Genomic DNA, 24662 nt, shown 5'->3' on the forward strand with positions numbered 1-24662 from the left:
AGGGGTGGCACCAATTCTTCACAGCCCTCAGACATCAACATGGGGAGGGGCGGTGTGGGGACAACCCCAAACTGGAGGTGTCTGCTTGGCCTTTGGAGGCAACAGACCTTGGCTGCTTCAGGGACCCAGACCCAGACACGGCCCTCAGTGGCAACACAGACTAGGACCTCACCATGATCCCGGGCGACATCACTGGCTACTCACATCAGGCTGTTTGTTCCTCACTACTCTCACGTCTCCAGTTCTCCCTCTCTTCACTGTGCCACATCCTTCTCTTTCTCTTTCTCTTCCATTTCTTCACCACTTACTTTCCCTCTTACCAGTGCCTGGGGTCTCTGGGTGTCTAGGGTCATCTCAGAAGTGGTCTCAGGAGCGCTATGCCCCACCCATGCAGTGTGGCACTAGGCACCTTGGCTGTGGCCTTCCCACCTGGGCCTTCTTAGAACCAGACTCGTGGTCATTTCAGGCTAACTCCCCTCCTGGGGTCTTGGAGTCACTCCGGGCTGCACAAGGGAGGGGAGAAGGGCATCCCTCCTTCATCTCGGGCTCTCTCCCTGCCCTGACAGTGTGGCCTCTGGCAGATACCCTCATCCAAGTGGAAGGTGCCTCAATCCATTGGGGTGATCGCTGAGGTAGGCCTGAAGTAGAGGTGCAGGCCTCAGCAGCAGCTACCCTGTGGTGCTGACCCTGTTCCTCCTGCTACCCTTGTCCCTTCTCCTTCAGTTCTCCTTCCCTGACAACATAGTCCTGAGAAACCTGTGGCTGTTCTGTCCCATCGTAAGCAGGTAATGTATTATTTTTACTCCTCTAAATCTCCCACCCCAAATACCTGCTCCCCAGCCCTGTTTTTTGGCTTACCTGGCCTTACTGGTTCATCCCTCAGCCATAGACACTTCTGATAGGCTGATATCTTTCTTGGCCTTAACGATCTCCAAAGTTTAGAAAAGAGAGTGGAATTCCAAGCCTGCCTTTCTCTCCTTTGCACGGCTCTTCGTGATGTCTAACTGTGGCCTTTTTGCTTTAGGCTAATGGAGAAGGATCAGCTGGGGACTACAAACAGCCGTGAGCTCTGGAGTTACAGGAAACTGATGTGAACTAGTCCTGCCAATTTTTTTTTTAAGAGTTTTCTTTTCTTTTTATGTATACAGTGCTCTGCTTGCATGTACTCCGGCAAGCCAGAAGAGGGCGCCATATCACATTACAGATGGTTATGAGCCACCATATGGTTGCTGGGTATTGAACTCAGGACCTTTGGAAGAGCAGGTGGCGCTTTTAATCACTGAGCCATCTCTCCAGTCCCCGGTCTGCCTATTTGATTTCTCCCTGTCTCTTCAGCTGGGTCAGCTGGCCAGATGCTTGCCCCAGAGGAATGCCCCTGAGCCCGGATCCCCTCTCAGCTTTTTGACTAGCATTCTTGTCTTCCTGGATCCTGACAACTACGTCCTAAGATCAGCAAGAAGTCTTTAAGAGAGTATGTTGCCCCATATTTAACAGGCTGGAATAATTAGGTCAAAAGAAAACTACCTATAGAGCCTATTGTCATAGCTGTGAAAAATCAAGCAGACCCAGACCTGCCAACAGGTAGATTTATTAGCTGATATAGTTCTACACAATGTGACAGGGCACTCAACCTGCTTTGTGCAGAACAAGAAGATAGTATGTGGCTCTAAGGGGGAAAATGTTATGTCTATACAAACCACTCAGAAATCATTAGAAATAATCTGGTTGTACTTAAAAAAAAAAAAAAAAAGTATTGCCAAAAAGGGGACCTGAGATAAATAAATGATATAAATGACAAATGAAATAAATGTCCTCATTCTCATTTCCAGGCTCCTTCTAGGTTATAATTCTGATGTCAATCATCGCAGGGCCTTTGACCCTTCTGTTTCTGTTCATTACTATTGGCTCCTACATTATTAATGTCTTAGCTAGATAATTCCTACCACTAGGCTAGTTATTTGATCCCAATATAAACATGTACCCATTCCAGAGTCAAGGATTTGACTCAGGATACAACTCAACATGGGGACTGTGAGAGCCAGACTTATGCTTTACGCTTTAATCACTGTGCCTGAGAGATTCGTACAACAAAAACGCCTCTAAGCTGTAAGACCCTTGCTCAAGGACAGATACTTCCTGAAATGCTGAAGACTATTGTCCCCTAAACAAGTTTGTTTGACCCAACTGCACCAGATGAGCTTGATCAAATGTAGGCAGGAAATATGTCAGGATGCGTGCTTGCCCAGTTTGGATGTAGCCCTAACTAAACTCCATATACAGGACTCCATATACAGGCGTGCATGCACGTGCACACACACACACACACACACACACACACACACACACACACACACACTAGAGAGAGATAATTTGGGACAACCAGGTGATCGATATGTAGGAGAGGGAGACGAGAGAGGGTGTTGGTGGTAGATGTTTTTTGTTTGTTTTTGGAGACAGGGTTTCTCTGTGTGGCCTTGGCTGTCCTGGAATGGCTTTGTAAACCAGGCTGGCATCGAACTCACAGAGATCCACCTACCTCTACCTCATGAATACTGCAGTACAGTGCACCACTGAACCTGGCTATGTTGGGAGTAAATTTGATTATATATCATGCCTTTAATCCCAGCACTCAGGAGGCAGAGGCAGGCGGATCTCTGTGAGTTTGAGGCCAGCCTGGTCTACAAAGTGAGTCCAGGATAGCCAAGGCTACACAGAGAAACAGTCTCGAAAAACCAAAAAAACAAAAACAAAAAATTTATATCCATTTATAAAGTGTCCTTATGAAACCTGTCTGATGTTGTCTGGGGCAGAGGACTGGGTTTCCTTTTCTCAGTCAATTAAATAGTTAAAAGGAAGGAAAGAGGTGTTACCTGAACATTTTCAGAGTCTCAGCAGGGCCACTCTGTTATATCTAGAAAATCTGAGTCACCTCTTGGGGTTCTTGGTGTCATTAATAAAGCGTGGTAATCCCAGCACTCCGGGAGGCAGAGGCAGGTGGATCGCTGGGAGTTCGAGGCCAGCCTGGTCTACGAAGGAAGTCTAGGACAGCCAAGGCTACACAGAGAAACTCTGTCTCAAAAAACCAAAAAAGAAAAAAGAACTTAGGAGCCATCAAAACTGGAAGCTTGAGGACAAAGAAAATACTCAAACAGAAACTTGGGGACAGTTTACTAGAGTGTAAAAGGAAAACCCCAGGGCAGACAAGCTTAAATCTCAAAGTTTGGGGAAGGCACCTGTTGCACTGGATTAACCCTTAAGGAGGACACTTTGTCCGTGCACAGGCAGATTCCATTCTTTGCACATTATTGTTGTGCAGTTATGCTTTTTTTAAAAAAAAGTTTCAAAACAAGAGCAAAGTCTCTGGAGCTGGTATTCAAAACACCATCAGCAGCCATTCTGTTGTAATTTTCGATGAAATTAAAGCCGTTAGCCCACAGAACCTGGGGACTAGGAGTCAAAAATCGAAATCTAAACAAAGACTTCAGAAAGAGATTGCGGTCTGACTTACATACACGCTTAACGATTTTGCTCTCAGACGGCAAATAATTCACTTGCAGTATCTCAAAGTAAGAGTGGGTTAGCCCTGATCCTTGGTCTAGAGCGCAGTACTACTTCATAGCTTGCCGACTGACTCTACTCCAATGGGAAACTACACACCCCCAAAGGCCTTGCGGGGCTGGAGCAGGTCGTTCCGTTGATTGGCTGGCTGCCACCCCGGCCAAGCGACGATTGGTCAGCGGCGAGTCAGACCTTAGGCTTTTAGGTCCAAACTCCAGCTGGACTGACGCCTCCGGGGAGACATGGCTGGGCGCGTTGTTGCTTTGCCGGCCCAGGCAGCTGTGCTCCTGTTCTTTTTCGCCTCCGTCTCCGAATCCACCGGCCCTAGGAGCAGGGAAATTCGGGGGGCGTCGCGGATCCCTTCCCAGTTCAGCGAGGAGGAGCGCGTCACTATTAAAGAGGCGCTGAAAGGTGAACCTTCGCCCCCTTGTGCTCAGATAGATGTGGGTCTCTCTGCCCCGAGTCCGCCCGTGACTCTTCCTCTACAGGACTGCTCGGCTGCTCAGGCTAAAAGTTCCACCCGCCACGTTCGGGACACCGAGCACGCCACTCGTGCGGGGGTTCCATTGCCTAGCCTGGAGGCTCCACCTTCTCAGCATAGCCGGCACCCACCTGCCTGCCTGCCTCCAAGTGTTTGTAGCACTTTCGACTTCTAAATCTTTTAACTTTTTAAATCTCCGCGGTGTCTTAAAACTGTTTAGGTTTGTTTAAATGATCGTCCCCAGGGCTCCGGCAAAGAGACTGGGCTCTAAGTAACATTTTAGAGTCAGTACGATTCGCTGGTTCTGTGGGGAACCCATTGCTCCTGGGGTTTAATAAGTAACTAGCCGCCGCCCCCCGCCTAAAATGAGGGCTTACCAAGGCCTCCAATTCACTGGCCCCGGTCTGTGCCTTTCTGGAGAGGAGCGTTTGTGTAGGCTCATGAAATGGCGTTGTGACCTCTAGGCTCAACTCCTCTTTTCCATTCATTAAGTAGTGGATTAATAAAAACTGCCTACGCAAACACATGGAGGCCGACACAGGGACCACCTGCTGACCCCTAGTGGGCGATGGATTGTGCGCGTTGTGGGGTGAGAAGCCTGAGAAGAGTTTCCCAGAGCATCGCACAAATAGCCCTCTACAAGCTGAAGGATGGGTTGTAGCACAGCCCCTTGGCACAGAAGACAATAACTTACCAAGACACCTCAGGGCAGCATGGCATAGAACTCTCAACAAGATGCAGTGCATCAGGAAAACCTACGTGCTCTAAAATCCAAAATCTCAATGTCATGTTGAAACGTTTTGATTTTTTTGGTTTTGTTTTATCTTTTTTTTTTCTTTTCATTTCTTTCTTTTCTTTTTTGTTTGTTTGTTTGTTTTGTTTTGTTTTGTTTTTGAGACAGGGTTTCTCTGTGTAGCCTTGCCTGTCCTGGACTCACTTTGTAGACCAGGCTGCCCTCGAACTCACAGTGATCCGCCTGCCTCTGCCTCCCAAGTGCTGGGATTTCTGTTTGAGACAGTTTCCTGCTCCTCCAGTGTGCTGAGGTTTCAGGTGCTCTCTACCACATTCAACTATGGTTTCAGATTTTTCTTTTTTTTTTAATTAGAAGCATGCCACCTTTTTCAGCTCTAATCCTCCGTCTCTGACTGTTGAATCCTTACAGGCGCCATCCAGATTCCCACAGTGTCTTTCAGCCCAGAGGAATCCAACACCACAGCCCTCACCGAGTTTGGAGAATACATCCGCCAAGGTCAGGTGCAAACTGAGGGCAAAGGGTGGCAGACATACACTTGGAGACCTTGTCCTTGACAAGGTGATAAGGAAATGTATTTTTGTCACTAACGGAGGATAAGCATATTCTCAGGGGTTGCATTTTACTGTATACATAGGATGTATAAAAGGGAGAATCCAAAAGTTACACAGTGGGGGTTAAAGTGAGGACTATAGATTAGCCTTCGAAAAACTAAGAACTAGCTGTAGGCTTGGGGTTTGGCCCCACCCCCACCCCAACCTTTTGCTAAATTTGTATCCATTAATAAGCTATATGATTAACGGGTAAAAGAAGGGATTCTCACTCTTGCAAATGTCCAGAGCTCTGTCCCAGCACCTTCCAGCTCTGCATACAGCATACCGGCCCTCCACCTGGTGGGCTCCATTTACAGAAACCACTAACACACATTCCTAAGCGTCTAGGTAGCCAACATCATTGACCTCTCTTCACCATCCTCTCTTTCTTTTGTTTAAAACACACACACACACACACACACACACACACACACACACACACAGAGCTAGACACGGTGGCTTCCACCTGTAATCCCAGAACTTAGAAGAATGAGGCAGGAGGATCTTAATTAGTGGTTGATTGGGGGAGGGCCCAGATCATCGTGGGTGGTGGCATCCCTGGGCTGGTGGCCCCGGCTTCTATAAGAAAGCAGGCTGAACAAGCTGCTTTGGAGAGAGCAAGCCAGTAAGTAGCACCCCGCCGTGGCCTCTGCATCAGCTCCTGCCTCCAGGTTCCAGCCCTGTGTGAGTTCCTGTCCTGCCTTCTTTCAGTGATAGACAGTAATGTGGAAGTGTGCACCAGATAACCCCTTCCTTCTCCAGTTGTTTCACCACAGCAACAGTAACCCCAACCGAGACACTTGCCTATGTCTCTGTCTGTCTATCTGTCTATCTGTCTGTCTGCAAGCACCCATCTGTTTTGATTTTGAGATAGGGTCTTACTGTGTGTCCCCAACTAACTCTGACCCAGGCCCTCCTCCCTCAGCTTCCTGAGTCCTGGGATTTCAGGCACAGGTCCATGATGTTCTCTAAAAAGAAAAAGATCTTAGAGGTTTTTACACAGTGATCATGTTTGCCTCTTGATAATTTAGATATTAGGAACCGTAACATTCAAATTTTAACACAACCTTTGTCTATAACAGAGTCAACATCTGATAGCATGTTAGGCTAGAAAGAGCCAGATCTTGAGCTATTACCCAAAGTGTGTGTGTGTGTGTGTGTGTGTGTGTGTGTTCCCTATATGTATGGCTATGCACTGTGTGTGTGTGTTTCCCTATATGTATGGCTATGCACTGTGTGTGTGTGTGTGTGTGTGTGTGTTTCCCTATATGTATGGCTATGCACTGTGTGTGTGTGTGTGTGTGTGTTCCCTATATGTATGGCTATGCGCTATGCATGTATAGTCCTCCCAGAGGCCAGAAGAGGCCTTCAGATGGTTTGGGACTTCATGTGTGTGCTGGGAACTGAACCTGGATCCTCTCTACAAGAGCAGCTAATACTGTTAACCTCTGAGCCATCACTCCAGCCCTCATATTTAATGGTACAGTTTTAAATAGCATATAAAAGCAGGAGGGGTTTAATCCTGGAAGGAATGTCTGTGTGTGCATACATTGTATGTATGTATGTGTAATATACATATACATTAATGTATATGTATAGTCTATATTAATGTATACACATACGTATATGGAAGAGGAATTTCAGGACCTGAATAGACAGATCAGAATTTATATCTGTAAAGGGGCATTTGTATTTCAAAAATAAGAAAAGAAAAAGACTTAGGAGCAAGAAACAGTAGGGAAACAGAAGGGAACTGTGTCCTCAACTTCCTCACTGCTCATCTCCCCTTTGCCTCAAGCCTTCCCTACAGTGTTCCGCAGCAGCCTCATCCGACATGAAGTCGTGGAAGAATACAGCCACCTGTTCACTGTGCGAGGCTCGGACTCCAGTTTGCAGCCCTACATGCTGATGGCTCACACTGATGTGGTTCCCGCCTCTGAAGAAGGATGGGAGGTGCCCCCGTTCTCAGGCCTGGAACGTGACGGCTTCATCCATGGCCGGGGCACGCTGGACAACAAAAACTCTGTGATGGTCTGGAAGGCTATGCTAACTAACTAAGTTAGGGCCCAAAGGTTAATTCAGGATGGGAGAATTGGCTGGCTTTCACGAGGAAAGGGGTTACGTTGAAAGAACTGGCTGTGGGAGGCCTGAATGGTAGCTGTCAGGTTTTTTTTGTTTTTCACTCCATTTTCCTGCATGGATTTCTTAGCCACATAGGAATAGGTCCACTGCATGGGGACCCTTTCAGCTGACATTGAGAAATGCATGCTTTTCTTGGGTGGCGAGGATTTTCTATAAAGCTCTGGACCACCTGGATTTGTTCTCTTTAAAGCCAGTCTATCAGAGTCCACCATCACCCTACTTAGATAATGAGCTTTTCTCTTCTCCCGAATCCTAGGCCATCCTGCAGGCCTTGGAGCTCCTGTTGATCAGAAAGTACACTCCCAAAAGATCTTTCTTCATCGCTTTGGGCCATGATGAGGAGGTAAGCCACCTTACCCAGTATCTGTCTCAGGACCTCTTTCATAGGTGAGGTGCTTTCTCTGGTCCAGGGCTCCATGACATGCTGTTGCTGTGTGCCAGCATCAAGCTCCCTGGTAATATCTGAGGCAAGCAGAAAGCCTGGCAATTCTACCAGGAAACCTAAGTACAACAGAAAGAGAACTGAGTGTCTTATTTGCAGTGGTGCTGCTGCTACCTTTAAACCTGGATGAGTGTTTTATTATTTAGGTCCCAGTTTCTTCCTTTCTGACATTAGTTGGGCCCAGGGGGACTCTGACATTGGACGGTTCTGTGAGACAGAAGTATCTCAGGCCCTGCCCCCCACAGAATAAGACTAGGAGGGAAGGTTCTGGAGTGACTAGCAAGTTAGTCTACATTGGCTGTCTCTATATGCCTGTTCATGGCTCAGAAGGGCTATGGCTTTGGGTTTTCTGTCTGCAGGTGTATGGGACAAAGGGGGCTCAAAAGATATCAGCACTCCTGCAGTCAAGGGGTGTTCGGCTGGCCTTCCTTGTGGACGAAGGGAGCTTTATTTTGGAAGATTTCATTCCGAAACTCAAGAAGCCCGTTGCCATGTAAGTGGATCGCATAGGCCCCTCCCACCCTTTGAAGAGTTGCTCCCCCAGTTGGGAAGAACCCAGCCTGCCATCTGTAAGCCACACTCAGATATTCTGTTGCATCACTCACCCTCGTTTTCAACATGTCCTGGGCTTCCCCTTACGCCCTTCTTCTAGTGTTGGGTTTTTGTTTGTTTGTTTGTTTGTTTGTTTGTTGTTTTCAAAACAGCGTGAAGCTGGCCTCCCAGACCACCAGACCATCATGCAGATGGGCCTGCGAGTCTATGGAATGACTTAGTGGGAAGACAGGCTGTCTGAAGACTCACCTCTGCTCCTTACCCATAGGATTTCAGTCGTAGAGAAGGGTGCTCTTGACCTCATGCTGCAAGTAAACATGACTCCGGGCCACTCCTCAGCTCCCCCAAAGGAGACAAGCATCGGCATCCTCTCCGCTGCCATCAGCCGGTAAGCAGCTCCTGGCCCCACTCCCAGGACTTGCCCATTCTGCTAGGCTGAAGAGCTAGCCTGTGCTACCTGCCTGAAGCTGGCCTGGGTACAGGCACAGGAGGGACAGAGCCACCAATAACCCAGGACAGGAATGGCATCAAAAGATCAATCAGGGGTTGGAGAGATGGCTCAGAGGTTAAGAGCACTGACCGCTCTTCCAGAGGTCCTGAGTTCAATTCCTAGAAATCACATGTTGGCTCACAACCAGCTATAATGAGATCTGGTGCCCTCCTCTGGCAGATAGGCACACATGCAGGTTGAACATTAGCTACAAAATAAATAAAAATTTTAAAAATATTTTATTTAATTTTAATTTATATGTGAGGGTGTCAGATCTTGGAGTCACAGACAGTTGTGAGTGCCATGTAGGTGCTGGGAATTGAACTGGGTCCTTTGGAAGACCAGGCAGTGCTCTTAACCACTGAGCCATCCCTCCAGCCCCTAAATAAATCTTAAAAAAAAAAAAAAAAAAAATCAATCAGTACAACTAGAGGGCATTCAGGAGCCAGTAGACAGAAGCCAGGGCAGTAAGCTGGGTAGGCCAGAGCCCAGCCAAGCAGTTGGCAGGGGCTGGCAAAGCTGCCTAAATTCTCCTGCTGCCCTGGCAGGAGGACAAAGATAAATCAGGGGCACTGGCTGTGGGTGAAGGCCAAGGTTTGCAAGAGCAACACTTACCTGCATCTAGATTCTCTTAGCAAAATAAAAAGAATGTGTGCTGGCTAGTTTTGTCAACTTGACACAAGTTGGAGTCATTGGAGAAGAGGAAGCCACATTTGAAGAAATGCCTCCATAAGAGCGGGCTGTACAAAAGCCTGTAGGCCATTTTCTTAATTAGTGGCTACTGTGAGAGGGACAAGCCCATTGTGAGTAATGCCTTCCCTGGGTTGGTGGTCCTGGGTGCCGTAAGAAAGCAGGCTGAGCAAGCCAGCAAACGGCACCCGTCCATGGCCTCTGCATAAGTTCCTTCCTCCATCTTCCTGTCCTGTTTGAGCTCCTGTCCTGACTTCCTTCTGTGATGGACAGTGATGTGGAAGTGTGTGCCAGATTAACCCTTTCCTCCCCAAGTTGTGTTTGGTCAAGGTGTTTCATCACGGCAATAGTAACTCTAACTAAGGTAGAGAGATCAGATATTGAGCGAATAGCCACCACATAACCACTTATCAAGGCTTTGTGTCAGAGAATACAGTAAAAAAAAAAAAAAAAAAAGTGACATGGCCCCTGGCCTAAGGAAGCCCCAGTTGGTACAATAGTCCTGACAGGATTTGGGAAGCACCATGGGAGTGGATGCAGGGTGGCAGAGGAGCAGAGCGAGAGCAGGCCTGACATACAGCGATGGCCAGGGAACACTCCTGCTGGTGCTGTGGTGCTCTGGGTCTGCAGCTTAGGTTGGTGCTGGTGGCAGGCAGGTGGGCGACTGGCCAGGCTCCCTTAGCTTCAGGATTCTGGTCTTGGTCTGGGAGAGGCCTCATTTTGAGAAGAACCCCGTTTCTCTTCCAGACTGGAGCAGACACCAATGCCGAACATGTTTGGAAGAGGACCATTGAAGAAGACATTGAGTCTACTGGCGAATGAGGTGAGGCAGGAATATTGACATGCTCCTGGCCAGCTATGGGAGAGGAGCAGAAAGTAGTGGGGAGAAGGAGTAAAGAAAGGGCCACTGGGTCAGTGAGCTCTCTGCCCATTCTCACCTGTTCCAGCCAGGGGCTGAGCCAAGAAGGGGCTTTGTTGTCTGAAGCTGATGCGACTTAGCTAAGGTCCCACAGCCTGAAAACTAGTTCCCAGGCGGGAGAGATGGCTCAGAGGTTAAGAGCACTTGGCTGCTCTTCCAAAGGTCCTGAGTTCAGTTCCCAGCAACCACATGACAGCTCACAACCATCTGTAATGAGATCTGGTGCCCTCTTCTGGCCTGCAGAACACATGCAGGCAGAACACTGTATACATAATAAATAAATAAATAAATAAATAAATAAATAAATAAATAAATAAATCTTTAATAAGAAAAAAGAAAAGAAAACTAGTTCCCACTCATCCATGAGGCCACTGGGCAATTGTTTCATACAGTCAGATGAGCCCACCCATGTGAGCCAGCTGGCCTTGCATGCAAGGGGGCTGGTGGAGGGATGGGGAACTGTTGATCGCTGAGAGCCCTGAGGTAGGCCTGAAGTAGAGGCGCAGGCCTCAGCAGCGGCTGTGGTGCTGACCCCGTTCCTCCTGCTAACCTTGTCCCTTCTTCTTCAGTTCTCCTTCCCTACCAACATAGTCCTGAGAAACCTGTGGCTGTTCCGTCCCATCGTAAGCAGGTAATGTATTTTTTTTACTCCTCTAAATCTCCCACCCCAAATACCTGCTCCCCAGCCCCGTTTCTTGGCTTACCTGGCCTGACTGGTTCATCCCTCAGCCATAGATACTTCTGACAGGCTGATGTCTCTCTTGGCCTTAAAGTATCCAGGTTCGAGGAAAGAGAGTGGAATTCCAAGCCTGCCTTTCTCTCCTTTGCACAGCTCTTTGTGATGTCTAACCGTGGCCTTTTTGCTTTAGGCTAATGGAGAGGAATCATATAACCAATGCATTGGTCAGAACCACGACAGCCCTCACCATGTTCAACGCGGGAATCAAGGTAGCATCGCCTGGGTCCTCCAGCTATGCCTGCACCTCCGTCCCTTGAACTTAACCATGGGCTTTCTCTTCCTGCTGTGGGTACCGAGTGCATGAGAGGAGGGCCCAGTGTTGTCCCCTGCCATCCTTCTGTCGTCAGTTGGATAAGCCTCAGGAGCTGCTCCAGGGAAGGTCTACAGCCCATTAAGAGTATTGGTCGCATCTGTCTATGCATGTGGACAGGGCAGTATGGGGGAGTTGGGTGCCCTAGCAGATGCCCTGAGCGTAACTCTGCTTGTTTTATATTTTCCTAGCACTTTGGTCATATAGACTAAAACTTTCAAGTCTTTTCACCATCAAAGGTCCCTGTTTATTTTTATCTGTTCGTTTGTTTTCTGGTAGTGCTGGAAACCAAGCCTATGGCCCTCTCCTTGGTGCTTGTTCTACCGCTGAGTAAGATCGTCAGCCAAGTAGACTCTTTTCTTGAAAGCCTTTGCTTTTAAAGAGTTATCCACCGAATTTTTTGCCCAACAATTTAGTGGGTGATTAATGTGCGTTCCCCTGGTATAAGTTCCAAGCTTGCCATTTATGAAATCTATGATATCCCAAAATCTGCCTCAGTAAATATAATTTCCATATGAGTCATATTTTCTAGGAACAAGAATCAATAATTTGATATACTTTGATTCCATAAAGAAAGCATTAAAGGCAGAGGCAGGTGGATTGTTGTAAACCCTGTCTCTAAAAAAAAAAAAGAAAGAAAGAAAGTCAGCATTAAGTTTACAGTAAGTTGGCCCACTTGCCGTTGCACTGTCTAAGGAGTGTTTCTTGTTAAAGGATCAAGCCTAGCCAGTGGAGGCATTAGGCTTTGACGAAAATTAGACCCACCCATAACCATCGGTGCAACCAGCACAACTTCAGGGGCCGACATCATTTTCCTGAAGTATAATATGATCTGGGAAAACTGAACTAATCTAGAACCCAAGTTGGCTCTGGGTTTGGGGTTTTGTTCTCTTCTGTTTTGCATACAGTGTTTTACAGTAGACCTTGAGGGCCTACAATTTACTATGTAGACCAGGTTGGCCTCAAATCCATAAATATCTGCTGGCCTCTGGTTCCTGAGTGTGACACCTCACCAGGCCCCAGGTTTGATATGAGTGAAGGATACCTCCAAACTTATTTCTGACGTGTCAAACCTGACCCAGCCCAGACTATCTTCCCAAGTTGCCATTCAGAATAGTCACATGTCTCTAGCTATTGATTGGTAACCAGTATGTCAGTCCTGTGCTCTTACATGTGACCTGCAGTGTACTTCCATTTGGTTCTTCTAGAACTATGCAAGTAGCATTGCCCTAACTGACAGCTGGGAAAGCAGAGGTGCAGTGAGGTGGCAGATATTCAAAAGTCGCACTGCCAGTTTGTAATATGCCCAGCATGCTTCTGTATCTGTGCATTTTGGCATCTTACCAGTTCAAGGAAAGAGAAAGGAAATCTCCCTCAAGACATCTAGGAAATATCCCTCTGTATTCCACCTTCTCCAACTAGTCATAGGTTCAAACAAAAAAAGAAAAAAGAAAAAAGAAAAAAAGCAGATTTTATAGCCAGACATGCAAAACCACCACCACTATTGTCCCTTGAGGGATTAAAGACAGCGTACTATGGTGGAGAGCCTTGAGACCCTGGGCATTCCACCACAGGACACTACTGTTAACAGATGGCCAGAGTGTCCTGGGAACATGCACACAGAAGGCTCCCGATGGCCCAGAACAGGGTTGGTTGTCTGGGCAGTTGGCAGGGAGCGCAGTCCTGCTCTGAACTGCTCTGCGACCCCTCCAGGACCAAGAAGCCGAAAGACCTCACCTAAAGCGGAGAGCCTAAAAGTAACTGTAACAGCTTTTAGTATAAGGGCAAACCAGATTAAGTTCTGGCTCCTTAAGCCAGAGCAGCTGCTTCTGCCCCTCCCGGTGGGACTTGATGTTTCCTGGGTAGAGGCCAGCTCTGGAAGATGTGAGGAGGGTTCAGGCCAGGTTTGTGGTTCTCTGTCTAGGTGAACGTCATCCCCCCATTGGCTCAGGCTACAATCAACTTCCGAATTCACCCTTCGCAGACAGTACATGAGGTATGTACTTATGTTCCAACGAGCGGGTCCAGCATCAAGAAGCAGGACCCTCAATATCTGAGGTTTGTTTATGTTGTTGTTGTTGTTGTTGCAAAAAGTCCCTATGTACCAACTACATAGATAGGAGACATCTGGTTTGGGAAAACTTGGAGTCTAAGGCTGAGAAACAAATACGAATGAATGAATGAATGAATGAATGAATGATAGTGATAATAAGAAAATCTTTAGAGAGGACTTGCTGTGTGCTTGGTACCATCGTTAGGTAAACAAATGATGCACTCATTCATTAGTGCTCACACCCACCCAGTAAGGTAGGAGCTGTATGTACCATCCTCACTGGGCTATGGAAAACTGAGGCGCAGGGCAACTGAGCACTCAAGCAGCGAGCCTATGAGTACACACCCAGCAATCCAGCCTCTGGGAGCTGCTTTTATTCTGCAGTTCTTCTCTGCTGCTGAAATAATCAGGGGTGGACAGACTCCAACACGACCGCTGCAAAGGCACCTCGAAGGCCACAACAGTCTTTTCTTATTAATAGACAGTTGAGCTGGGTGTTAAAGGACCATTAAGATGTTGCTAAGAATAAGGTGTTAAGGCAAAAGAGTAGGACACATGAGAGAGAGAGTGGAGTTTGAGAACAGCCTGGGCTTGAGACCGTGCCTCAAAAACAGCAACAGCACATATGAGCAGCACTACATGAACTCAGCAGGTTGGTGTGTGTGTGTGTGTGTGTGTGTGTGTATGTGTTTGTGTGTGTGTGTGTGTTTAAAATAATAATAATTAAGGACTAAGAAGCCATGAATTTTTAGAAGAATGGGGTGGTATGGGAGGAGTTAGAGGGCATGATGATGTAAATTTAATATTCATATGAAATTCTCAACCACAATAAAACCAAGCAGATCAATGAAAAACAAGACTGGAACCAGGGAAATAGCTTAGTGGGAAAGGTCTTGCCATGTAAACATGGTGACCTCAGTTTGGATTCCCAGCCCCACAGAGAGGCCAGACAAGCAGTGCACCTCTGTCACCCAGCCCCACACGGAAGCCAGGCAAGCAGTGCGCCTCTGTCACCCAGCCCTTGGGGAGCTGAGACAGGAGGATCCTTGGTGCTTGCTGGTATCCATTCTAGCTGAATTGGTGAGCTCACAGTTCAGATTCTGTCCTAAAAAAAAATTAAGGTGGATCAGGATGTGATGGTGCATATATTTAACCCAAGTGCTGAGGAGACAGAGGTAGGTAAAACTCTGAGTTCTGGGCTAGCCTAGGCTATATAGCAAGTTCCAAGCCAAATGTCTTAATCACACTGTTCTGTTGCTGAGAATAGACACCATGACCACAGCAACTCTAATAATCAAAGCATTGCATTGGCACTGGCTTACAGTTTCAGAGGTTTAGACCATTGTCATCAGAGCAGGAAGCATGGCAGCATCCAGGCAGACACGATGCTGGAGAAGAAGCTGAGACTTCTACATCCAGATTCTCAGGCACCAGGAAGAGAGAGACACTGGGCTTCTGGAACCTCAAAGCTCATCCCCAATGACACACTTCCTCCAACAAGGCCACACCTTCTAATCCTTCTAAGTAGTACACACTCCCTGATGACCAAGCATTCAAATATATGAGCCTATGAGGGCCGTTCTTATTCAAACTACCAAACAAGACAAGGCTACACAGCAAGACCTTGTCTCAAAAATGAAATGAAAATCAAGGCAGAGAGCAAATACAGAAAGACCCCTAACATCAACCTCTGATCTGTATATTATACATACAGGCGCACACACACACATGCACACACTCAAAATGACAATAACAACCACAAAAAGAAAACACCGAGAGCCACCCAACAACTGGCAGTTGGATAGTACATCCTAGAATACAGTAGGGACCCCAGTCCGTATCTTCAAGGGTCAGACACACCCAGATTTCTACTTGTTGGTTTTCGAGAGTTCTTCCTGTGGGTCCTTGTTCAGGCAGGAAGATGCACTCATCGTAGACTCAAGAGTGGGTTAACAGAGCCGAGCCTGCTGGCGCACACTTGTAATCCCAGCACTCGGGAGGCAGATGCAGGCGCATCTCCGTGAGTTCAAGGCCAGCCTGGTCTACAAGTCCAGGACAGGCATGGCTACACAAAGAAATCCTGTCCCAAAAAAATGAAATGGGGGGAAAGGAGAGGGTTAACAGCCTGCCCAGGTTTGGGAAGGACACGGAGGTCAGTGTGAACCCTGGATTCAGCTGCTTTTCTTTCTTATTCTTTTCTTAATAGCTTTTTAACTTATTTATTTTATGTGTATAAGTACACTGTCTTCATGCACACCAGAAGAGGGTGTCGGATCCTACTACAGATGGTTGTGAGCCACCATGTATTGGTTGCTGGGAATTGAACTCAGGACCTCTGGAAAAGCAGCCAGCACTCTTAACCACTGAACCGCCTCTCCAGCCCGATTCAGCTGCTTTTCATCAGGTGCCAACCTTGTCCTCTCCCTGGAAGCTCATAGGATCAGGAAATCACGAGCTTTCCACCAGTTTTTCCCCCCAGCCCATTCCACCTCCATCCTTTTCCAAAAGCTGTTTCCCCCCTACTAGGGCTTTCATCTCCCCGGGCCTGGTACTTTCCCCACCTAACCACAGAGGCCTTCCCTCCTGACCTATGTGATGATGTCTCTGGAATCCCCTGGAATCATCCTGGAACACCTGCTCCAGTGAGGGATGGAAAGTCTCCACCCTTTAGAAAGCCCAGAGGACCCATTTGTCCCAGTCACTCCTCTCTCTTATCCAGGGACCACATGCTCAGAGCTTTATGCTGGATCCAGTAGGAACACCAGTGGGTGCCACAGTTCTCTCCCAGCTGTACCCACTCTTGCCCACAGTCTAGAGGTAGGTGGCTAGGGTCACACACAGGCTAGGCAGGGGCTCTCCTGCTCTATCTCCAGTCTCTCCCCATGATCTCCCACTTGTTAAGTTGCCCAAACTGGCCTTGAACTTTTCATCCTCCTACCTCAGCTTCCAAAGTAGCTAGAAGTACAGGCCTGCGGCCCTGGACCCAGCTAGACAGTCTTCTAAGCACTTGGGATAGTGGCGAATAAGAAAGACAAGATTCCCATGCTAATGGTACCTGTGGTCCAGTGAGGGGACAGCAGCAAGCAAGGGATCAAACAAGGAACTACTAGTAAGGTAATTGCCCGCCGTGTCACACAGTGATTGCGGAGTGGCAGTGGGGACACAAGTGGAGTTAAATGCAATGGCAGTGCCTCCCCCCCCCCTTTTTTTTAAAGACAGGGTCTCACTATGTAGTCCACACTAGCCTAGAACTCACTATGGATCATCCTGGTCTTGGAATCACAGATCCTCTGTCCTCTGCTGAAATTAAAGGTATGCTCAGCCATACCCAGGCAGGACAAGCCTTTATCCCTGCCCTCAGATCAATACAAGATAGTGAGTGAGTGAGTGAGAGGCTACTCTGGGCTATTGTAATTGTTTGTCTGTTTGTAATAAAGAGACACAATCCCTCCAGCAATAATTAGAGGCACACTAATGGCACTAGAAGGAGGAGGGACTATCAATGGGGAGAGAGACCGTTGCTATAGAGCGCGTTGACCTTTTACGTCTCTGTCTACATTCCCCCTGGCTCGGTCCCACAACCTGGGCTGCCCTCTTTCATGTGTGGAGATATTTTCCTTTCACATGAGTGTTATGTTTGCTGAAGGGGGGAACATTGGCTGTTCAAACTCTGGTCAGGTCTTTATGGTTGTAAGTTCAGCGTCCATTCAGCTATAGATACTGGAAAACCCATGATAGGCTGTCACTCAATTTATACCGTCTTGGGGGTTTTTTGTTTGTTTGTTTGTTTTGTTTTGTTTTGTTTTTAGCAACCTGATTATAAAAATCTTCCTTACGGTGAATTGGAGGCATGTCTTCCTGTAATACCTAACCTCATTCCCCTCTTCCATACCATATGTACTGCACGGAGTAGAATGTAGTATTAGACACGTCACACACACGGAGAAGAATCTCAGCTCCTGGTAACAGATGAGCTAGCAAAGGCATGGAGAGTCTCAGAGCTTGCCCCAAGTGTCACCCCGCTGTAATTATCCAAAGTACATGTTTGTCATGCCTCGTTTTTTGTTTTTGTTGTTGTTGTTTTTTGGGGGGTTTTTTGTTTGTTTGTTTGTTTTTGTTTTTTGCTCCGTTTGGTTTTTTGAGACAGGGTTTCTCTTGTAGTCCTGGCTGTCCTGGACTCACTTTGTAGACCAGGCTAGCCTCAAGCTCACAGAGATTCACCTGCCTCTGCCTCCCAGGTGCTGGGATTACAAGTGTGGACCACCACGCCTGGCAACGTCTGTGTTTGTTTGTTTGTTTTGTTTTGTTTTGTTTTTAACCCATTCTTCTCCACTCTGGGAATATCTTTTGCCTCTTCTCTACCAGTCCCATATCCGAAATTCCTAACAGCAGAGTATGCACCTAAGATAAATGCTTTTCTGATCCTCAGTTCCTCTCTGGGTTGTTTCAGGGTGCAGTCAGCCCAGCACTCCTAACTGTCTGCAGGGGGCAAGCCACTTAGTGAGACAATGCCTCGCTAAGTTGGTTCTTGTTGGGTTTTGCTGGGGTTTGTCTTTTATAGCTTAAGTACCCAACACTTACTACGTTTTTACTTGCTCAATGCTGTAGATAAGGGAATGAAGCTGACACAGTCCCTGCCTTTGAATCCCACTCTTACTAAATTGCCCCAGTGCTCCTATCTTCTTCTAGACAGATGCATAATAGTTTCTAGATGCAGAAGTGACCTGAAGCAAGAAAGACAGGCACAGCCCCTATCTACCTCATAGAAGATAACTTCAGATCCCTTTCCTGTGCGGGCACGGGAACGTGTGAAGAGAGAAAGAGAGAGAGAGGGAGTGTGTGTGTGTGTGTGTGTGTGTGTGTGTGTGTGTGTGTGTGTGTGTGTGTTGCTATGTATGGTAATATATATGTATATATATATGTACATATAGATATATAGATATACGGTACTCGGGTTTGAACATGCCCTTGTGCATGCTAGGCAATCTGCCATTGAGCCATATCCACAGTGAATTCAGTATTGACTCAGAGTATTGGGAATGCTAGTGTTGGGGTGAAACTGAATTCTTATGACCCTCACCCACCCCCTGAAGGGCATTTGCTTTGATTCCTATAGGGGTTCTGAGCTAGAAGTGGGAGCCTTCACTGCTCTCTCCTGATGCAGCTTCTAGGGGGCCACTGGCCTAGAATGAATACTGCAAATCATGCGGTGATTGCCAGCCCTTTAAAGGACAGAAGCAACTTCAGACTCACCACTGACCGATCACATGGTTGGCATCGAGCTTTTCCTGGTGTGGCTGACTGCATGTGGGACCACCGTAGGCCTCCTGGTCCATTCCCTCATGTGACCTGAGCCTCAGGGTCTGGTCTGCACCTCGACCAGAGACTTCACTGGATTTCCCCCTAGTCACCTCAGGCTCAATTTTCTGGAAGTTTCCTCATGGTCCTTCGTAAGAAAAAGAGGTGAAAGGGAAAACTTCGGCTGCAGCACCGCACTCCTGATTTCATGTGTACATTGAGCTCACCTTTCTGGCTTAGTGTCTTTGATTACAAATAGATGGCGGCTCAAGACAGGAAGATGGAAACTATGTGGTGAGGCCCCATAGTGACCTCTCCAAGACTCTCAGGTTGGAGCAGGACCAATCCCTTGTGATGGCTGAGTTCCCCATCCTACCGTCTCCTATACTTTACCTAAGCCCGTGGCTCACAGCCCAAAAGAGGAAATAATTTCCAGATTATCCAATTTCCCATCTGACTCATAGCTGTAAGACAATCCTCCCAACCCCTTAGCTGAATTTTCTGCCTTGCTTTCGAGGAAGTGCCAGCTCTTACATCACTCACAGGCAGCCAGTAAAAGCTGGGGTCCCACTGCAAAAACAAACAGCCTTCTCTCTAAACTCCAGAGCGCTACCTGCCTGAAGCAAAGGATCCGAATTTGGTGCGTAGACAGCAGATCAGTGCGAACTCTAATCCTCTTTGTTTCTACTCTTGAAGGTCTTAGAGCATGTCAAGAGCATCATGGCCGATGACCGAATCGAGCTGCGTGTGTTGAGATCTGCTGAGCCCCTACCCATCAGCCCCTCTGATGCCCAGGCCTTTGGCTACCAGCTGCTTCAACAGACCGTACAGTCCGTCTTCCCGGAAGTCAATATTGTTGTTCCTGGTAATAACTTCATGAGCTGTGGCTGGTGGGGTGGTGGTAGCGGGCGGCGCGTGGGGGGTGGGGGGGGCTGCTTCCTATCTGATGCCCCTCTCCCTGCCCCCAACCTAGCCATTCATCCTGGAAACAGCTGGCTGCTTTTCTGTCTCTGGAACTGTATTTTCCCCCCTTGGGGCGGAAGCGAGAAAGCAAACAGGAAAGGAACAGAAACAATAAATTAGGTCAGTCGAGTATGGGTCCTCACTTAACCTAGGGCAGCAGTGACCTATGGCCCTCTGAGACAGAGGGGGTATTGGCTTAGAATGTACCTCTCCTGGGAGAGTTACCTCACCACCACCACCCACAGAATAACGAACAGCTCAGCAGCAGGGCTCAGTGTCAGCGCAGAAGAGCCTCTGAGCCTGTGACATTCATGTCAGCCCTGCTCCTCTTCGGTCTAGTGCCTGCAGATCCCTTTGCGTTCTCCTCATCTCCCAGCAAACATCCAAATCTGGCGGTGGCTCCCCTAGGGAGCGCCATAGAATTTAGATCACCTGGACCCACTCATGTTCCAGCTAAAATCTGCCTTTTTGAAAGGTAACTCCCAGAGGATTTTTGACACAGCGATGCCTGAGGGATTTCCAAATCTCTGGCCTCAAGATGCGGGCATGCGCTAACGTGGAAAGCCTGCGCCCAGTCCCTTCTATGTAGGTTTACTCGTGGCTTTTTGTGAACATCTCGGAACCCTTGGCTCTCACAGTCCATATCCTCTCTCAACCTCAGGGGCTCTCTCCACTCCTTCCAAGCCACTGGCTGTAATCCCATTAGTAGGATCAGGCTGCAATTGGGGTGGAGAGAATCATCTGGAAGAAATCCACAAAGCCCAGAATCAGACCCAGGTACCCAGTTGAAATCAGAAGAGGAAAATAGAACAAAATGCAAAGCACCGTCATTGCACCGCACTAGCATCGATTCTGGGGATACCTTTTCCCAAAGGTCATGCCTGTCCACAGCAGAGCCCAGCCCAGCTGGGTGACCTAGCCCTCAGAAGATAAGACCAGCAGAATATTCTGCCCTACGAAGAGAGGATATGTTTTATCTTAATAAAACACCCCAAGGTTGTCTACTTCTGTCCTGAGTGATATGGAGTAGTGGCCAAAAGATCTCTCTTTGAGTCTTGATTTCTCAAATGGCAGATGGCCTTGACTGTGGGGATAAAATGAAAGGCCTGGCCTCCCTGGTCATCATGGGATGAGAACAACTTAGCTTTGGACCACTCAGGGCTATCTCACCAGTGCTCCCAGGGGAGTCTATGTTTCTGGTTAAAGACTTTGTAAGGAAAAAAAAAAAAAAAAGAATGCTGGGCGTGGTGGCGCACGCCTTTAATCCCAGCACTCGGGAGGCAGAGGCAGGCGGATCACTGTGAGTTCGAGGCCAGCCTGGTCTACAAAGCGAGTCCATGATGGCCAAGGCTACACAGAGAAACCCTGTCTCGAAAAACCAAAAAAAAAAAAAAAAAAAAAAAAAGACTTTGTAAGGTCTTGGAAAGGGGCAGCTTAGTCAATATAAAGAATATCCTAGGTGCTGGCCATTGGTGTTCCCAGCGCTCAGGAAGCAGAGGCAGGAGGATCTCTGGTCTACAGAGCAGGTTCTGGGGGAGTCAGGGCTACACAGAGAAACCCTGTCTCAAAATACAAAACAAAAGCACAAAGCCCTAGGCAGATGCTCTTAAGAAGTCCCAGGCATCACTCTACAGTGGCCCAAGGGCCTAACTGGTACCCAGCCAGTTGCCCAGTGTCCCTGACTTCACTGTCCGGGCTGCCCACATAAAGCCCATTTTCTCTTACTCTTCCTTTCTAGGTATTTGCATTGCCAATACAGATAGCCGATACTATGCCAACCTCACCAACGGCATCTACCTGTTCAACCCCCTTTTCCTGCAGCCTCAGGACTTCCGTAGGTATGTGGACTGTGGTTAATCAGAGAAGCAGAGAGGAAATAGAGCTGAGCTGACCTTACACATTCTGATGACTTACAGAACAAGGAAAGACAGATTTTGACAAATTAGAGTGATTATAGAAACCAGATTCTTATCATCGCTCCAGGTTGTGGGTTAACCCCCATGCACACTCCCCTTTTATTATTATTTTGTTTTATTATTTGTTTTGCTTTTTGTTTGTTTTTGTTTTTCGAGACAGAGTTTCTCTATGTAGCCTTGGCTGTCCTGGACTCACTTTGTAGACCAGGCTGGCCTCGAATTCACAGCGATCTGCCTGCCTCTGCCTCCCGAGTGCTGGGATTAAAGGCATGCACCAGCACCACCATGCCTGGAACACACACTCCCCCTTTAAAAGATGGAGAAATTCATGTGACTGGTGAAAAATTAATTGAAAATAAAATCCTTGAGTTAAGCTGGATGTAGTGACCTATAACTAGCACTTAAGAGACCAAGACAAACCTATAATCCCAGCACTCAGGAGACAGAAGCAGTCAGGTCTCTGTGAGTGCGAGGCCAGCCTGGTCTGCAAAGCAAGTCCAGGACAGCCAAAGCTACAAGAGAAACCCTGTCTCAGGAGAGAGAGAGAGAGAGAGAGAGAGAGAGAGAGAGAGAGAGAGAGAGAGAGAGAGAGAGAGAGAGGATAGCCATTTTTAAAAAGTGTGTGTGTGTGTGTGTGTGTGTGTGTGTGTGTGTGTGTGTGTGTGTGTGTGTGTGTGTGTGTGTGTAACACACAGAGATCCATCTGTCTCTGCCTCCCCAAGTGCTAGGATTACAGGCATGTGCCACCTCGCCTGGTTAAGATTAATTTACTCTTATTTTATGTATGAGTGTTTTGCTTACATGTGTATCTGTATACTGTTTGCATGCATTGTCTTTGGAGGCCAGAAGAGGGCACCACAGAACAGATGGTTGTGAGATATCAGGCTTCAAACCCAGGTCCTCTGGAAGACCAGACAGAGCTCTTACTGCTGAGCCATCTCTCCAGCACCATGGATTGCCAAATTTAAATCCAGCCTGAGCTATGTAGCAAAACTTTGTTTAGAAAGGGAGAGAGGGAGGAAGAGAGGAAAGGAGGAAGGAAGGACGGACGGACTACCCTTAAGTAGTCGTTTTCACTTTGGGAGAATGCTCACCCCTGGACCTCACTTTATTCATCTATAAAATAAGGAGACCCAGGGCTAGAGAGATGGCTCAGTGGTTAGGAGCACTGACTGCTCTTGTAGAGGATCCCGGTTCAATTCCCAGCACCTACATGGCAGCTCACAACTGGAGTCTGTGACTCCAGTTCCAGAGGTTCTGACACCCTCATGTATACATATATGTAAGCAAAACACCAATGCATGTAAAATAAAAATAAATAAGTAATTTCAAAAAAATAAGGAAACTCTCTAACATTCTTTGATAAGCAAGCATCCATGAGTTCAAAGATGGCCCTGTTCCCTGCCTTCTCCGAAGAAATACTATGGCAATCCAAAATGTGAGCACCAATTTTAACTGTCACATGTGACTGTTTTGTGGTGTCTTCAGCAAATTTTGACTTTTGGAATTCGCAGAGATTATTTCTATTTAGCCTTCTGCAGTCTATCCCTTTGGACCTGACTTCCTCACCACACCACAAGCCACCAGAAACAGAAGGGAAGCATTTGAATGTGATCTTAAGGATAGCATTCATTAAGCAAGGCATGGTGGCCTAGTCCTGTAATCCCAGTGCAGGAAGGCAGAGGCAGGAGGGCCAGCCTAGTGTACACAGCAAGCTCCTGAACAGCCAGGACCACTTAAGTCTCAAAATACAAACAAAAAGCATAGCATTGATGGTTTTGGGGGAGTTGTTTAAATCAGGGGTAAGTGATCCCTCTGTTTCCTATCATCTTTGCACTTTGTGGGTGAGTGTGAGATCTGATAGACTGGAGGTGCCCTGAGCGGTGGTCTTCCTGCCTTCCCGTATCCGTAAAGAGCACAGCCTTAGAGAAAACTCTAGCTGGGCCTCTATTCTAAGAAAGGAGAAAAAAAAAAAAAAAGAAAGATAATTCTCCTCAAGGAAAAATGGACCTCAGAACAGAAGAGTGGACACACCCCCACGAGGTTAGTCATTAGTCTCCCCCACTGTCCTTGTACATGACCACAGGTCCTTGAGAAACAACCGCTCTGTCACACATAGTCGGACAAATGATTTTTCTCACCTTGCCCCCACGAAGGACCAGGGATCAGTCATATCAGAGGATGGGGGAGGCAGGAAGGGTGTTTTGTTCTATGACCTCTGACCTTTTATCTCCTCCCCCTGAATGCTCCTTCCCTCAGCATCCATGGAGTCAATGAGAGAATTTCAGTTCAGAACTACCAGAACCAGGTGAAGTTCATCTTTGAGTTGATACAAAATGCTGACACCTACACAGAGCCAGCACCTCATCTGCATGAACTGTGAGGCGAGGATTCAGCTGGGTGAGGGGCGCCCAGCCCTAGGCCGGACTAACCTAAGGGGAGCTAGAGCTGGTGCTGATGAAAGGTTTCGTGGGGGACCATCTTGTAATGCAGAGCTCACCAGTCTGGCTCCGGGGAAGATGGGAAGATGAGCAGACGCTGACCTGTCATCCTCTGGACGGCTGCGCTCTTCCCCAGCATCTCCTGCCTGCTGGTCTGGCCTGCCTGCTGGCCTGGTTTGTGCTGTTTATTTAACTATTCCAATACTTCCCCAACCTGACTTAACAAATGCAGACTTTGGAAAAACCTCAAGCAGGGCCTTGAGCTGGACCGTTGTCTAGAAGTCCCTTTCTCCTGCCATCTTCTCTCTTCCTGGACTTGGGAGC

The 24662-nt window shown here is 47.6% G+C and overlaps 1 protein-coding gene across 1 annotated transcript; it reads left to right on the forward strand.

Annotated features, from left to right (window-relative positions):
* Positions 1-3660: 3660 nt before the first annotated feature.
* Pm20d1 (peptidase M20 domain containing 1) lies at positions 3661-24370 on the forward strand. The gene is made up of 13 exons (XM_051147351.1): positions 3661-3969; positions 5202-5288; positions 7182-7414; positions 7782-7868; positions 8327-8460; positions 8788-8907; positions 10447-10522; positions 11188-11249; positions 11488-11566; positions 13592-13663; positions 19715-19883; positions 21720-21819; positions 24157-24370. The coding sequence occupies exons 1-13, from the start codon at positions 3801-3803 to the stop codon at positions 24278-24280; spliced, it is 1512 nt and encodes a 503-aa protein (XP_051003308.1). The 5' UTR covers positions 3661-3800; the 3' UTR covers positions 24281-24370.
* Positions 24371-24662: the final 292 nt, after the last annotated feature.

This window comes from Acomys russatus, chromosome 6, assembly GCF_903995435.1.
Source record: "Acomys russatus chromosome 6, mAcoRus1.1, whole genome shotgun sequence".
Taxonomy (NCBI): domain Eukaryota; kingdom Metazoa; phylum Chordata; class Mammalia; order Rodentia; family Muridae; genus Acomys; species Acomys russatus.

Coding starts and splice junctions, on each gene's coding strand:
- Pm20d1 (XM_051147351.1), top strand. CDS start 3,801: ATGGCTGGGCGCGTTGTTGCTTTGCCGGCCCAGGCAGCTGTGCTCCTG. Junction 11,250..11,487: donor TTCCGTCCCATCGTAAGCAG/GTAATGTATTTT, acceptor TTTTTGCTTTAG/GCTAATGGAGAGGAATCATA. Junction 13,664..19,714: donor CTTCGCAGACAGTACATGAG/GTATGTACTTAT, acceptor CTACTCTTGAAG/GTCTTAGAGCATGTCAAGAG.